This window comes from Schistocerca nitens, chromosome 6 (assembly GCF_023898315.1).
Source record: "Schistocerca nitens isolate TAMUIC-IGC-003100 chromosome 6, iqSchNite1.1, whole genome shotgun sequence".
NCBI lineage: Eukaryota > Metazoa > Arthropoda > Insecta > Orthoptera > Acrididae > Schistocerca > Schistocerca nitens.
Genome location: NC_064619.1, coordinates 366742551 through 366759076, shown reverse-complemented (window position 1 = coordinate 366759076; position 16526 = coordinate 366742551). Strand labels below are relative to the sequence as shown.

Below are 16526 nucleotides of genomic sequence, written 5' to 3'. Positions count from 1 at the left end.
TTTGTCTTTTAACCTCTTTTCAAGACACTTTCCATTCTGTACAACTGCTCTTCCAAGTTCTTTGCTGCCTCTGGCAGAATTAGAATGTTATCATCAAACTGGAAAGCATTTATTTCTTCTCCCTTTCCTTTTATTTCCTTTCCAAATTTCTCTTTGGTCACCTTCACTGCCTCCTCAGTCTACAGATTGAACAATATTGGGGAGAAACTACAACCTTCTCTCACTCCCTTCTCAACTACTACTTTCTATTCATGTCATTAGACTCGTATAGCTGCAGTCTCGTTTCGGTACAAGTTGTAAATAAACTTTCACTCCCTGTACTTTATCCCTTCTGCCTTCAGAATTTCAGAGTGTGTACTCCAGTCAAGGTTGTTAAAAGCTTTCTCTAAATCCACAAATTCTATAAACATAGGTTTACTGTACTTAATCTTCCAACAGAAGTTGTAGGGTCAGTATGGCTTTGTGTGTTCCTGTGTTTCTCTGGAACCTGAACTGCTCTTTTCCAGTAGTGGCTTCTACTAATTTTTCCATTCTTCTCTAAATGATTCATGTCTGTTTTTTTCAATGACACATTAACCTGATGGTTCAATAATATTCACAAAGTCAGCACCTGCATTTTTTAGGATAAGAATTATTGTATTTTTCTTGCAGTCTGAATATATTTTGCCTCTCTGATAGATTTTTCATCCAATGTGGAATAGCCAGAGTCCAGATCTGCTACTGGAAATATGCTCTCAAATTCCAGTAGGCATATATACCAGAAGAACAGCTTTTTATCACTGAAAATCGTTAACACCAAATTTCAAGCATACAACACACTTTAAACTATTGTCTTCAACCCAATACATCCCATAACTTTCTTCCTACATCCATGAGGTCTACTAGCCAACTTCTTGATTTTCCACGCTCCAAGCTGGCCCACAAAATTGTTTCAGCATTGCACCAATCAGCTTCATGATCAGAAGGCAGCTATTTTCAATGGGTGTTTACAATTCCTGCTTACTGTATTCCTTGCCAAAGTGCAACTTCTTGCTTGGACATCTGTAAAGTTTATTTTGAACACATCATCATGAGAAACTCACTATCCTTTACCCAGATCAGTTGGCCTGACCACAGTGCTTTAAAATGAGTATGGAAAGACAAGCTCATCTTCTCCAGCCCGAACAAAATCCACTTAGCCAAGACACTGTAGACAGGTTCTTACATTGGCAACAGCAAAGAGGATGAGGTCACAGTCATGGCCAGGAACGATGTTCTACAGTTTCTAATTTAAAAGTTTAAAATTTCTGATTTAAAATCTATATTTTATTTAAATTATGTGAGAGTGCTTTTTTTTTTTTTTTTTTTTTTTTTTGGGGGGGGGGGGGGGGGTTGCATACACTTGTGTGAGGCCCACACCAGAGGCAAACCAAAGTGTACTCTATTGAAAAAATTGTTGTCAAGATTATGTTAAATATAAATTTTTGATGATGTGTTTACAGGCTGTAAAATTGGGAAGTTTTAAGTGTTTGCTTACTATATTTGTCCCTGCAGTTAATCAAGAAATAATGCCTTTAATATTGTATCGTTGACTGTTGCTTGTAGTAGTCATTTTCTGTATTAAACTTTATTATATATTATACCTTATTTTAAATACTTAAGCTGATAACATTCACTAATATGTATGTATTGTTTGCCAGGCAATATCTGTCATTGAACTGTATGGAATTTTGGATCCAGCAACGCGTGACTGGACAGATGGTCTTCTGTCAAATATCTTTCGTGAAATCAATAAGCCTCTACCCACAGACCAACAGGAGAGACGCTACATATTATTTGATGGCGATGTAGATGCTTTGTGGATTGAGAACATGAATTCAGTTATGGATGACAACAGATTATTGACTCTCGCTAATGGAGAGCGGGTCCGGCTACAACCACATTGCGCTTTGTTGTTTGAGGTAATCCCAACTGCATTAAATATTTATTTTACTTTCTATTTCAATATAAGGAGGTACAGACATAACTGTATCATCTGAAACAGAAACCTGTAAGTAATTTCTGGCTTGTTTGATGTATTTTTATCAGTTTCAGTGTCACACCTCCTCCACTGTCACCTCAATTCCTCTATAAAATTGACACCACTGAATTGGTGATCTACTGGCTCAGCTAATATTATTGTTTTTCTCAGTTTTGAAAATTAGTGAAATAGTTAATTTTGATAATATGTTTTTTGATGCAGTGTGAGAGTATAACATCATGTGGGACAAACTGTGATCTTATAGTATTAGCTACCATAAAAAGTTGTATGCACCCTTGTCTGTACAGTGATAAAAGACTTTCTGATCATTCAGCATTATTTGTCTCACTGCCAAAAACTGATAAACATAATATTAGAAAAACATATATCAAAAGAAGTTTCAATAAAACAGTGTTGAATCTTCTGTGAAAAACTAAGTAAAGTTAAGTGGTGTTTATGGATGGTGATTGAACAAATGAAAACTTTAGTACATTCTTAAACAGTTTTCTTGGAGTCTTTAATGAAGCTTTCCAGCCAAGATCATATTGCAACAGAATATTAACTAAGATAAGATGGATCACACCAGGAAAAAAATATCAATTGAGAGGGAAAGGAAGCTACACAATCAACTGAATTACAACAAATCCTGATTTTGTAAAATAAGTTAGAAACTATAAAACTATTTTTTTAAAAAAGATGTGAAAGCTTCAAAACAAATGGCAAATAACAAATTCATTCTAGGGCTGAAAAATAAAACAAAGGCAGTATGGTCTGTAGTTAAGTCTGAATTAGGTGTCCGAAATCATAAACAAGACATTTTAGAAATCAAACTTAAGGAAAAATCGGTTTGTAAATCAAGCTCAAATATCTGAGTACTTCATAAATGTAGCAATATCTGATTTAGACATAGCAAATTATGAGCGGAAAGTAAATAACTTTGGGTTAAAAGGCAATACCAGTGAATGTCTCAAAAAATTCAACACAATCTCAGCAAAATTTGTTGAAAATGTCATACTCTCCGTAAAAGACAAAAACTCTGCTGGCTGGGATGGGATACCCACCAAAATAATTAAAAAAGTTTACAACATAATAGCTCATCCTCTCTCTCTCATAATAAACAAATCCTTTGAGAAGGTTACTTCCCTGATCCCTTGAAATACGCGGAAGTAAAACCAGTGTTTCAAAAAGGTTCAAAAGATGATATGGGAAATTATCACCTATCTCTATACTCCCTGTCATATCAAAAATATTTGAAAAAATGGGGCTTTACAGATACAAACCTTCATCTCACAGAATGATATCATTTCATATAGTCAATTTGGCTTCCAACAAGGTAAAAACACAGCATATGCGATAAATGAGTTTATTGCAAAAATTACTTCATCAGTAGATAGGAAAGCTAAGGTTGCAGGAATATTCTGTTATCTTACAAAAGCATTCGACTCTGCAAACCATGCCCTGATGCTTTTCAGACTCAACAGGTATGGAATAAGGGATGTTGCTTTGAAATGATTTGAATCATATCCCTTGGAGAGGAAATAAAGTGTAGTAATCACATCAAATGGAGCAGATCACTTCTCTCAGTGGAAAACTGTGCCACAAGGTGTTCCTCAAGGCTCAATCCTTGGACCCAGTTTATTCCTGTTCTATGTAAATGACTTGCCTCTCAATACAAATATACAGTTAACTTTGTTTGCAGCTGATACTTCTGCCCTAATTGAAAATTAAAAGTCTGACAATATACCAAAGAGTGTCATGAATACATTAAGTAACATGGAAATATGGTTCAGTCAAAATGGCTGAAGGCTAAACATTTCAAAAACTCACGTGATGAGTTTTAAAACCAAACACTCAAAAACTGAAGAAATCTGTGTCATTCACAACAATCAAAAAATGGAAAAACTTGACTCAAGTCAGGCTTCTGGAAATAAACTTAGACAGAACCACGAATTGGAATTCTCATATAGAATATGTAGCAAATAAATTAAACATCCTTGCATTTGCAATGGAAATTTTAGCCTGTGCCACTGATATGGCCACCAGGAAAATAGCATATTATAGCTACTTTGAATTGGTTATTCGATATGGCTTAATTTTTTGGGGAAACTCGGGCAATGTTACACGAATTTTAAAGTTGCAAAAAAGAATCATTCGCAACATGTGCTCTGCACAGCTGAGAATATCATGTCAACCATTATTTAAAGACCTAAAAATATTAACTGTCCCCTCTTTATAAATCTTTGAGGTGGTTCTTTTCCTACACAGCAGAGAATATATACACTCCTGGAAATGGAAAAAAGAACACATTGACACCGGTGTGTCAGACCCACCATACTTGCTCCGGACACTGCGAGAGGGCTGTACAAGCAATGATCACACGCACGGCACGGCGGACACACCAGGAACCGCGGTGTTGGCCGTCGAATGGCGCTAGCTGCGCAGCATTTGTGCACCGCCGCCGTCAGTGTCAGCCAGTTTGCCGTGGCAGTGTCAGCCAGTTTGCCGTGGCATACGGAGCTCCATCGCAGTCTTTAACACTGGTAGCATGCCGCGACAGCGTGGACGTGAACCGTATGTGCAGTTGACAGACTTTGAGCGAGGGCGTATAGTGGGCATGCGGGAGGCCGGGTGGACGTACCACCGAATTGCTCAACACGTGGGGCGTGAGGTCTCCACAGTACATCGATGTTGTCGCCAGTGGTCGGCGGAAGGTGCACGTGCCTGTCGACCTGGGACCGGACCGCAGCGACGCACGGATGCACGCCAAGACCGTAGGATCCTACGCAGTGCCGTAGGGGACCGCACCGCCACTTCCCAGCAAATTAGGGACACTGTTGCTCCTGGGGTATCGGCGAGGACCATTCGCAACAGTCTCCATGAAGCTGGGCTACGGTCCCGCACACCGTTAGGCCGTCTTCCGCTCACGCCCCAACATCGTGCAGCCCGCCTCCAGTGGTGTCGCGACAGGCGTGAATGGAGGGACGAATGGAGACGTGTCGTCTTCAGCGATGAGAGTCGCTTCTGCCTTGGTGCCAATGATGGTCGTATGCGTGTTTGGCGCCGTGCAGGTGAGCGCCACAATCAGGACTGCATACGACCGAGGCACACAGGGCCAACACCCGGCATCATGGTGTGTGGAGCGATCTCATACACTGGCCGTACACCACTGGTGATCGTCGAGGGGACACTGAATAGTGCACGGTACATCCAAACCGTCATCGAACCCATCGTTCTACCATTCCTAGACCGGCAAGGGAACTTGCTGTTCCAACAGGACAATGCACGTCCGCATGTATCCCGTGCCACCCAACGTGCTCTAGAAGGTGTAAGTCAACTACCCTGGCCAGCAAGATCTCCAGATCTGTCCCCCATTGAGCATGTTTGGGACTGGATGAAGCGTCGTCTCACGCGGTCTGCACGTCCAGCACGAACGCTGGTCCAACTGAGGCGCCAGGTGGAAATGGCATGGCAATCCGTTCCACAGGACTACATCCAGCATCTCTACGATCGTCTCCATGGGAGAATAGCAGCCTGCATTGCTGCGAAAGGTGGATATACACTGTACTAGTGCCGACATTGTGCATGCTCTGTTGCCTGTGTCTATGTGCCTGTGGTTCTGTCAGTGTGATCATGTGATGTATCTGACCCCAGGAATGTGTCAATAAAGTTTCCCCTTCCTGAGACAATGAATTCAAGGTGTTCTTATTTCAATTTCCAGGAGTGTATTAAAAAAAAATCATTTTGAACACTCATATGACACAAGTCATAAAGAGAACTTTATGCTCACCTCTCATCGCTTAAAACTGTGTGCTCAGACTCCTCTGAGTGTTGTTGTTGTGGTCTTCAGTCCTGAGACTGGTTTGATGCAGCTCTCCATGCTACCCTATCCTGTGCAAGCCTCTTCATCTCCCAGTATCTACTGCAACCTACATCCTTCTGAATCTGCTCAGTGTATTCGTCTCTTGGTCTCCCCCTACGATTTTTACCCTCCAATACAAAACTGGTGATCCCTTGATGCCTCAGAACATGTCCTACCAACCGATCCCTTCTTCTAGTCAAGCTGTGCCACAAACTTCTCTTCTCCCCAATCCTATTCAACACTTCCTCATTAGTTATGTGATCTACCCATCTAATCTTCAGCATTCTTCTGTAGCACCACATTTCGAAAGATTCTATTCTCTTCTTGTCCAAAATATTTATCGTCCATGTTTCACTTCCATACATGGCTACACTCCATACAAATACTTTCAGAAATGACTTCCTGACACATCTATACTCGATGTTAACAAATTTCTCTTCTTCAGAAATGCTTTCCTTGCCATTGCCAGTCTACATTTTATATCCTCTCTACTTCCACCATCATCAGTTATTTTGCTCCCCAAATAGCAAAACTCCTTTACTACTTTAAGTGTCTCATTTCCTTATCTAATTCCCTCAGCATCACCCGACTTAATTCAACTACATTCCATTATCCTTGTTTTGCTTTTGTTGATGTTCATCTTATATCCTCCTTTCAAGACACTATCCATACCGTTCAACCGCTCTTCCAAGTCCTTTTGCTGTCTCTGACAGAATTACAATGTCATCAGTGAACCTCAAAGTTTTTATTTCTTCTCTCTGGATTTTAATACCTACTCCGAATTCTTCTTTTGTTTCCTTCACTGCTTGCTCAATATACAGATTGAATAACATCGGGGAGAGTCTACAACCCTGTCTCACTCCCTCCCTAACCACTGCTTCCATTTCATGTCCCTCGACTCTTATAACTGCAATCTGGTTTCTGTACAAATTGTAAATAGCTTTTTGCTCCCCGTATTTTTACCCCTGCCACCTTCAGAATTTGAAAGAGAATATTCCAGTCAACATTGTCAAAAGCTTTCTCTAAGTCTACAAATGCTAGAAACGTAAGTTTCCCTTTCCTTAATCTAGCTTCTAAGAAAAGTCTTAGGGTCGGTATTGCCTCACGTGTTCCGATATTTCTACGGAATCCAAACTGATCTTCCCGGAGGTCGGCATCTGCTAGTTTTTCCATTCGTCTGTAAAGAATTCCATCTGAGGTTTTGATATTCATACTAGTGGTTCTCTTTTCTCCAAAGGTCTCTTTAATTTTCCTGTAGGCAGTATCTATCTGACCCATAGTGAGATAAGCCTCTACATCCTTACATTTGTCCTCTAGCCATCCCTGCTTAGCCTTTTTGCACTTCCTGTCGATCTCATTTTTGAGACGTTTGTATTCCTTTTTTCTGCTTCATTTACTGCATTTTTGTATTTTCTCCTTTCATCAATTAAATTCAATATTTCTTCTGTTACCCAAGGGTTTCTACTAGCCCTTGTCTTTTTTCCTACTTGATCCTCTACTGCCTTCACTAGTTCATCCCTCAAACCTACCCATTCTTCTTCTACTGTATGTGTTTCCCCCATTCTTGTCAATTGTGCCCTTATGCTCTCCCTGAAACTCTGTACAACCTCTGGTTCTTTCAGTTTATCCAGGCCCCATCTCCTTAAATTCCCACCTGTTTGCAGTTTCTTCAGTTTTAATCTACAGTTCATAACCAATAGATTGTGGTCAGAGTCCACATCTGCCCCTGGAAATGTCTTACAATTTACAACCTGGTTCCTAAATCTCTTTCTTACCATTATATAATCTATCTGAAATCTGTCAGTATCTCCAGGCTTCTTCCATGTATACAGTCTTCTTTTGTGATTCTTGAACCAAGTGTTAGCTATGATTAAGTTGTGCTCTGCACAAAATTCTACCAGGCGGCTTCCTCTTTCATTTCTTACCCCCTATCCATATTCACCTACTACGTTTCCCTCTCTCCCTTTTCCTACTGACCAATTCTAGTCACCCATGTCTATTAAATTTTCGTCTCCCCTCACTATCTGAATAATTTCTTTTATTTCATCATACATTTCTTCAATTTCTTCGTCATCTGCAGACCTAGTTGGCATATAAAGTTGTACTACTGTGGTAGGCGTGGGCTTCGTATCTATCTTGGCCACAATAATGTATTCACTATGCTGTTTGTGGTAGCTTACCTGCATTCCTATTTTCCTATTCATTATTAAACCTACTCCTGCATTACCCCTATTTGATTTTTTATTTATAACCCTGTATTTACCTGACCAAAAGTCTTGTTCCTCCTGCCACCAAACTACACTAATTCCCACTATATCTAACTTTAACCTATCCATTTCCCTTTTTAAATTTCTAACCTACCTGCCCGATTAAGGGATCTGACATTCCACGCTCTGATCCGTAGAACGCCAGTTTTCTTTCTCGTGATAACATGTTCTCTTGAGTAGTCCCCGCCCGGAGATCCGAAAGGGGGACTATTTTACCTTGAGAATATTTTACTCAAGAGGACGCCATCATCATTTAATCATACAGTAAAGCTGCATGCCATCGGGAAAAATTACAGCTGTAGTTTCCCCTTGCTTTCAGCCATTCGCAGTACCAGAACAGCAAGGCCATTTTGGTTAGTGTTACAAGGGCAGATCAGTCAATCATCCAGACTGTTGCACCTGCAACTACTGAAAAGGCTGCTGCCCCTCTTCAGGAACCACATGTTTGTCTGGTCTCTCAACAGATACCCTTCCATTGTGGTTGCACCTACGGTACACATTAATATAGTAATAGAATGATGCCATGTTGGTTTATTTATAGCTAATACCTTCAGAGGTTAAGTAATTGTGGGTAAGGATGTAGTTGGTCGTGGTGATTAGGAAGTAGGTTGTAGCTTTGGAGTCTGTCAGGCAGTGGGAAAGGTAGTGTTCTATAGGAGTAAGGCCATGGGCATTAGTATGTTAGTGTAAAGGGAGGTGGCATCAATAGTGAAGATTACAGCACTATGTGCTAATGGAACAGGAACTGTAGAGAGACAGTGGAGGAAGTGGTTGGTATCTTTTATACAGGAGGGTTGGTTGTAGGTAGTATGCTGAAGCTGTTGGTCTACAAGAGCAGAGATTCTCTCAGTGGGGCACAGTAATCAGCCACAATGGGGCATCCTGGGTGGTTGGGTTTATGGAATTTAGGAAGCATGTAGAAGGTAGTGCGAGGAGTGGTAGGGGTGAGGAGGATGGACTCCATTGAAATGAATCTGTCACTCAAACTAAGTGACGAAGCTATTACATGTGTATTCAGTCCCTTAAGAGGGATATTCATGCTGAGAATTCCATCTTGAAAATGTTTCCATCATAGGGAATGAAAAACTCTCCCTTCATGTCTCCACCCCACTAGGTGAGCATATCTTCATGAACCACAAATCTCTATTGGTGTAATCATACAGCTGCACAATAAAAAACAGCTGACAAAAACTTAATCCCCAAGAATTAAAATAATGGCAAGAAACTGCCAGGCACTAATTTAAAGTAGCATATTGTGTTTCATTTCTTTCCATTTGCTGAAGGGGTGTTCATTTGTACCATACGGCTTATGATCTGTAGTTGTCACTAGAAGTCAGAAGTTGACAGAAGTGTAATGTGCTGCGAATACATAGAAAGAAAGATCACTTACCATTTATCTACAATATAGCAGGTCAACAACTAGAAGCAGTTAATTCCATAAATTATCTGGGGGTACACATTAGGAGTGATTTAAAATGGAATGATCATATAAAGTTGATCGTTGCTAAAGGAGATGCCAGACTGAGATTCATTGGAAGAATCCTAAGGAAATGCAATCCGAAAACAAAGGAAGTAGGTTACAGTATGCTTGTTCGCCCTCTGCTTGAATACTGCTCAGCAGTGTGGGATCCGTACCAGATAGGGTTGATAGAAGAGATAGAGAAGATCCAACGGAGGGCAGCGCGCTTCGTTACAGGATCATTTAGTAATCGTGTAAGCGTTATGTAGATTATAGATATACTCCAGTGGAAGACTCTGCAGGAGAGACGCTCAGTACGGGCTTTTGTTGAGGTTTCAAGAACATACCTTCACCGAGGAGTCAAGCAGTACATTGCTCCCTCCTACATATATCTCGCGAAGAGACCATGAGGATAAAATCAGAGAGATTAGAGCCCACACAGAGGCATACCAACAATCCTTCTTTCCACGAACAATACGAGACTGAAACAGAAGGGAGAACCAATAGAGGTACTCAAGGTACCCTCCACCACACACCGTCAGGTGGCTTGCGGAGTATGGATGTAGATGTAGGTGTAGATGTAGATTCAAACTACTGCCAACCAAAGTGACCTAACAGTGAATGCCATTCACTGAGTGATTGCTGTACATCAGGCTTCAAGTAGTTGATTTCATAATAAATACTGCAAATAAGCACAACATTAATGTAGAGCAAGAACATCTCTATAATAACCTGTCACAAAACCTGGCTGATTGTTATGGTGTGAAAGTGTTATAGGTAGGGAATGAAGTTAGCTCTCAATTTTGTTCATACTGAGCAATGAGTTGTAAGTGATGAATTGTGCGTGAATAAGGTTTAATTAAAATTTTGTGCATTGTGGGGTGTAAAAGCACAGTCAATAGAGTAAAAAATTTGTTATTTGTTACAATATGAGAGAAGGAAAGTTGCTACTCACCATATAGCGGAGATGCTGAGTTGCGATAGACATAATAAAAAGATTCTCACAATCATAGCTTTCGGCCATTTAGGCCTTTGTCAGCAGTAGACACACATACACATATGCACACACACACTCACGCAAGCGCAACTTGCACACATGTCTGCAGTCTCAGAGAGCTGAAATTACATTGCGAGCAGCAGCACTAGTGCATGATGGGAGTGGCGAGTGGGTGGGGGTAAGGAGGAGGCTGGGGCGGTGAGGGGGAGTGATAGTATGGTGGAAGTGGCAGACAGTGAAATGTTGCAGTTTAGACAGAGAGCAGGAGAGAAGTTGTGGAGGGGGGAGGGGGTAAGTAGTGGAAAGGAGAGAATTAAAAATAAATTAAAAGACTGGGTGTGGCTGTGAAATGACAGCTGTGTAGTGCTGGAATGGGAACAGGGAGGGGGGGGGGCTGGATGGGTGAGGACAGTGACTAACAAAGGTTGATTACGGGAACATGGAATGTATTGCAGGGAAAGTTCCACCTGCCCAATTCAGAAAAGCTGGTGTTGGTGGGAAGGATCCAATTTGCACAGGCTGTGAAGCAGTCATTGAGATGAGGGATATCATGTTTGGCAGCGTGTTCAGCAACAGGGTGGTTCACTTGTTTTTTTTGGCCACAGATTGTTGCTGCCCGTTCATGCGGACAGACAGCTTGTTGGTTGTCATGCCTACATAGAATGCAGCACAGTGGTTGGAGCTTAGCTTGTAAATCACATGATTGGTTTCACAGGTAGCACTGTCTTTAATGGGATAGGTGATATTAGTAACCAGACTGGAGTGGGTGGTGGTAGGAGAATGTATGGGACAGGTCTTGTATCTGGGTCTATCAGAGGGGTATGAGCCATGAGGTAAGGGATTGGGAGCAGGGGTTGTGTAAGGATGGACGAGTATATTGTGTAGGTTCGGTGAACGGTGGAACACCATAGCAGGAGGGGTGGGAAGGGTAGTGGGTAGGACATTTCTCATTTCAGGGCATGACGAGAGGTAATCGAAACCCTGGTGGAGAATGTAATTCAGTTGCTCCAGTCCCGGATGGTTGTTGAGGATGTGGAGGAATGTGAATAAGGTGTCCTCACCTTCAGTCCAGATAGAAAAGATGTCTTCAATGAATCTGAACCAGGTGAGGGGTTTAGGATTCTGGGTTTTTAGGAAGGATTCCTCTAGATGGCCCATGAATAGGTTAGCAGAGGATGGTGCCATGCGGGTGCCCATACCCATACTGCAGATTTGTTTGTGGGTAATGCCTTCAAAGGAGAAGTAATTGTGGATGAGGATATAGTTGGTCATGGAGACTAGGAAGGAGGTTGTTGGTTTGGACTCCATAGTGTGTCTGGAAAGGTAGTGTTCAATAGCAGTAAGGCCATGGGCATTAGGAATGTTAGTGTACAGGGAAGTGGCATCAATAGTGACGAGCAGGGCACCATGGGGTAAAGGGAAAGGAACAGTGGAGAATCAGTCAAGGAAATGGTTGGTATCTTTTATATAGGAGGATAGGTTCCGGGTAATAGGTTGAAGGTTTTGATCTATGAGAGCAGAGATTCTCTTAGTGGGGGCCCTGTAACTGGCCACAATGGGGTGTCCTGGGTGGTTGGGTTTATGGACTTAAGGAAGCATGTAGAAGATGGGAGTGCGGGGAGTGGTAGGGGTAAGTAGAGCGATGGACTCTGGGGAGAGGTTCTGGGATGGGCCTAACAATTTGAGTAGTGATTGGAGATCCTGCTGGATTGCTGGAATGGGATGACTGTGGCACGGTTTGTAGGTGGAAGTATCTGACAGCTGACAGAGTCCTTCTGCCATAGTTCGAAACTACGGTGGTGGAACCTTTGTCTGCAGGTAGGATTATAAGATCAGGATCAGTTTTTAGCCGAAAGTTATGATTGTGTGAATCTTTTTATTGTGCCTATCGCTACTCACCATATCCGCTATAAGCTGAGTAGCAACTTTCATTCTCTCGTATTGTTACATTCCATCCTGGATTTTCCATTGTTATTTGTAAGTTTTTTGTACCTCATAAACAAGTAAAATACCTAAGTGAAAGAGACAGAATCAAAAAATATACTATCGGAGATGAAATATCACAAGAAAAGAGTGAGTCAAAATCCTAGATGGAGGAAATCTAGCACCTATCCAGTACCTCTGCTGACTTCAGGTGCTTTGATTAAAAGAGCACTAGTCTCCCGGTCAGTATTTCTGATATAAATTACTTGGGCTGATTGAGAAAGTGACGGTTCATAAAGTATATGATTTCATTGACTAAATGACAACCAGACAAAAGCATAATTTCAGGAATGATGTAGATAGCGTAAAGAGGACATTTTGATTGCACTTGTTGACAGTATGCCCATTGTTAGTTTATTCTAAAGCAGCTAAAAGTACTCTTTGTGATTTGTGTGCTTTTATGGCCACCTTTAATCCATGGTAGTCATCATGGCACATTTATAAGCAATCTATTCACCAGTTTCAAATGAGAATTCTGTGAAATTTATACAGACTAGTTGAGCCAAGCTGAAATCAGTTGTTTCTAGTGTTTTGTTCTTGCCTTTAAGAGGAAAAACAAATTCAAATGCTGGTTTTGATGATTTATTGCAGTTTAGAATTCAGACAGTTGATGAAACATTGAAGAAAATTTTTTCAAGTGCTCCTAAAAATGCTACCTGTATTCCTAATAGAATCAAAATTTATTAAGATTCTGAAACGAACTGGGCAATTGTATGTGATGCATTATCTTATAGGTCATGTGTGTGTGTGAGAACATTTTAGTTTTCACATTAACCAATCTGAAAATCAATGTTGAAGCTTATGATAGTGATTCAAAACCTCAAAATGTGAGAAATGTATTCTATACAAAATTATTAATTCCATGAAAACAGTTATTTGTGAGAATGTGGCTTTTGATGGGAGCAACAGAAAACAAAGTAAATTGTGGAAAAACATAAAATCAGAGGATGTAAAAAAATTTACCATAATTATACCATTCCTTTGTTATCTGTAACACTGAACAGTTACTAAAAGTGGTCTGTAGAATTCAATAGGAGAAAATGATGATCAGATATCAATTTCCTCAAAATTTCTGTATCATAAGTATGGGGAAAATGTTTTCCACCTACTGACATGAAAAGCTGTGGATGGCCCAGGGGTTTTATCAACTCAGCACAAGATTTTAGTACTTGCTAAAAAAAAACCATCATATCAAGAAGATTTACTGCTTTTCAGTGACCTAACGATTTTTGTGAGCCCTCTGATTGATGCCTGATGGTGTCTGCTGGTGATGTACACAAAGTCTGCCTAAGTAAGTGTACTGGTTCAGCATTCAGTAGCCCTTTTTGACTCTGTGTTTTCAGCTACTGTTAGGGAGAGTTCATTGAATTTAATTACCAATTATTTGAACTAACATGATCTGTTTTGTAGCTGTTGTCATCAGGGAGTTAAACATAACCAGCTTTATCAAATTTATTCATATCAAGCCTAATAAAGGTAATTGTCTTTATTTGTTCTTTGTTTGTAAAGGCCCTGTCACTACTGCTGTGGAGGCCTAGATGCCACTGTTCTTATGATAGGCCAAGTTTGTGAGTTTGTAAAATGGCTTCTGGTGCAGTACACTGCTAAGACAGTTTCTCCCTGCCACTATTACATAGCTGTGCCTCAGGGTCAGGTAACAAGATAGGAGAACAAAGGTTCTACAACACTCCAAGAAATTAGTAGGAGAGTCACACAAATGAGTTAAAAAGGTTTACTTATCTTTGTGACTAGTTGATTAAAGAAGTCTGCTACACTGCATGAAATGTAAGACAAAAAAGGACCTCAGTGCCTAAATGCAAGTAATCATAGGTAAACTTCACAGTACATAGCAAATGCAGTTTGCAACAACTGTCTGTTCACTTCTAAGAGTTTACTATATGACATTCCCTGTCTAAGCCAGTCCTAGACGATGATCTATAACCATGTGGGCAAGAGCTGCTCTTCTATCTGCTGAGTAGGCTTTTGTCCATTGTTGTCCGTTCATTGGCCAATTGCACTTGGCCAACAATTGAGCGAGGCGAAGTCGATACCTTCACCCTCAGAGCCACCCATGGTGCTGGTGTATCTTGCACAGGTGGTGGGTCTAACAGTGGCACCCGTGGTCCTTTTGCTGTGGCTGTGTCTTGTTGGGATGACACAGCAATTAGAGCTAGTCATTTGCACTAAATAAAGCTCTCTCTTCCTGACACAAGTTTCTTTGATCCCAGATATTAGCTACCTTTCTCTTGGTATCCATTGTAATTGCTCCTTTATTGATGTAAAAGTAAATTTAGTTCATAGTATTCTAAAAGAGTTTTTAGTAAATAATGAAATTTTTCATCTGCTGTGTGTTGTTTGTCAACTTCTTTCAATTTTTCATCTTATAATTACTCTCTAAATAATATAACTGAGTCTGCATTTATAATTCTGTGAAACTCATCAATGGGGCTGCTTTATTGCTACCATTTGATAACCACTTTCACATGAACTATTTATTTTTTTGGCCCATATCGGTTTCATGAAGTACAGCTGAATGTAGAATTAAATTATCAGTTGCTGTTGCAATAATCCTTATCGTCTTGTTGGACATGCTATTGTGGGAAGCTTTTATAGCTTTGGCACTTACCACGAGTGAGCATAGTACCCAATTAATCTGCTCCTATAGCTTCAAATTGTTGGGTATTCGTAGCAAAAATTAACAAGCCCATTGTAGCTGTTTTAGTCATAAATCATCTGTGGGAGAGATACAATTTGTCAAATAGAGTGTCCTCACTGAGCGATGTAGCACAGTGGTTAGCACACTGAACTCACATTGAGGAGGACAATGGTTCAAACCCATACTCAGCTATCCTGATTTAAGCCTTTTTTGTGATGTTCATAAGTCACACCAGGCAATCTGGAAGATACAATCAGTTTCTCTTAGCACGTCTTACGTTCCTCTACAGATGGGTCCCTCTAATTCTGGAATCTGAGTGACATACTTTTCCTTTTTTAATCTTCCTCACTCTATTCTTCTTTCCTTCTTTAGGAAGGTACTAATAATTCCCAAAGTTTGGACAATGACATCACTTTTATGTGTGTCTATTGGCAGTACTAAACAATTTTTCTCCTGAAGGGAAGTTGTGGCGTCTTGTATTTTCCTCTGCCAGCTTCCGACCCATTACTGAATCAAAACAACAATCTCATGTGTTTGCTACTGAACTTGATCTTGTGCCACTAAAAAATATGCTGCAGTTCAATGAGCTGTTATGCATGTAATGTAGTTGTATACAACATCTAGAACAAACTAGCATAGTTTCACTGCACCAGCTCTATGTCACTTCATTTGGGTGCTATGTGAACATAACAGGAAATGAACTGGCTAATGAAAAAGCCAAACAGGCTATAAAATAGAACTGCTAGACCTCATAATGCTCATCACTCACATACTTTCCCAACTAAGGTACCTTAAAAAAATATGGCTTCTCATTCCATAAACCACAACAACACCCAAAAATTGAGACCAATTAAAGAAACCACAGCTCCATGGATGACCTATCAGAGAGCCTTTGGGATACCTAAATCTTGCTATGCAGACTACCCATTTGTCCACACCAGGTGCAGTTATGATGTTATTCCCAAAGAAATGGAGTTACCCCATTGTGGATATGGTGCCTCCCTGGCAGGCAACCATATACCTACATCTACTCTGCAAACCATTGTGAAGTGCATGACCAAGGGTACATCTCACTGATCAGATTTTATGGCTTTTTCCAATTCCATTCACATATGGAGTGCAGGAGAAATGACTTTGTATCTGGAGGGAGAAGTCCTCAGTTGAACTATGCAAAAATTCTATGCTCCTACATCTGCCCATTCAGTTTCTTCAGTATCTCTGCGACACTGTCCCGTAGATTATATAAACCTGTGACCATTTGTGCTGCCCTTCTCTGTATATATTCAATATCCCCTGTTTGTCCTAT

General features: G+C 40.6%; 1 protein-coding gene across 1 annotated transcript in view; it reads left to right on the top strand.

Moving 5' to 3' along the window:
• Positions 1 to 16526, top strand: part of LOC126263364 (dynein axonemal heavy chain 10) — a 1742213-nt gene that overhangs the window by 1056578 nt on the left and 669109 nt on the right. The window contains exon 40 of the mRNA XM_049960456.1: positions 1680 to 1940. Coding sequence (XP_049816413.1) covers positions 1680 to 1940 — 261 coding nt within the window. The remainder of the gene's footprint in view (positions 1 to 1679; positions 1941 to 16526) is intronic.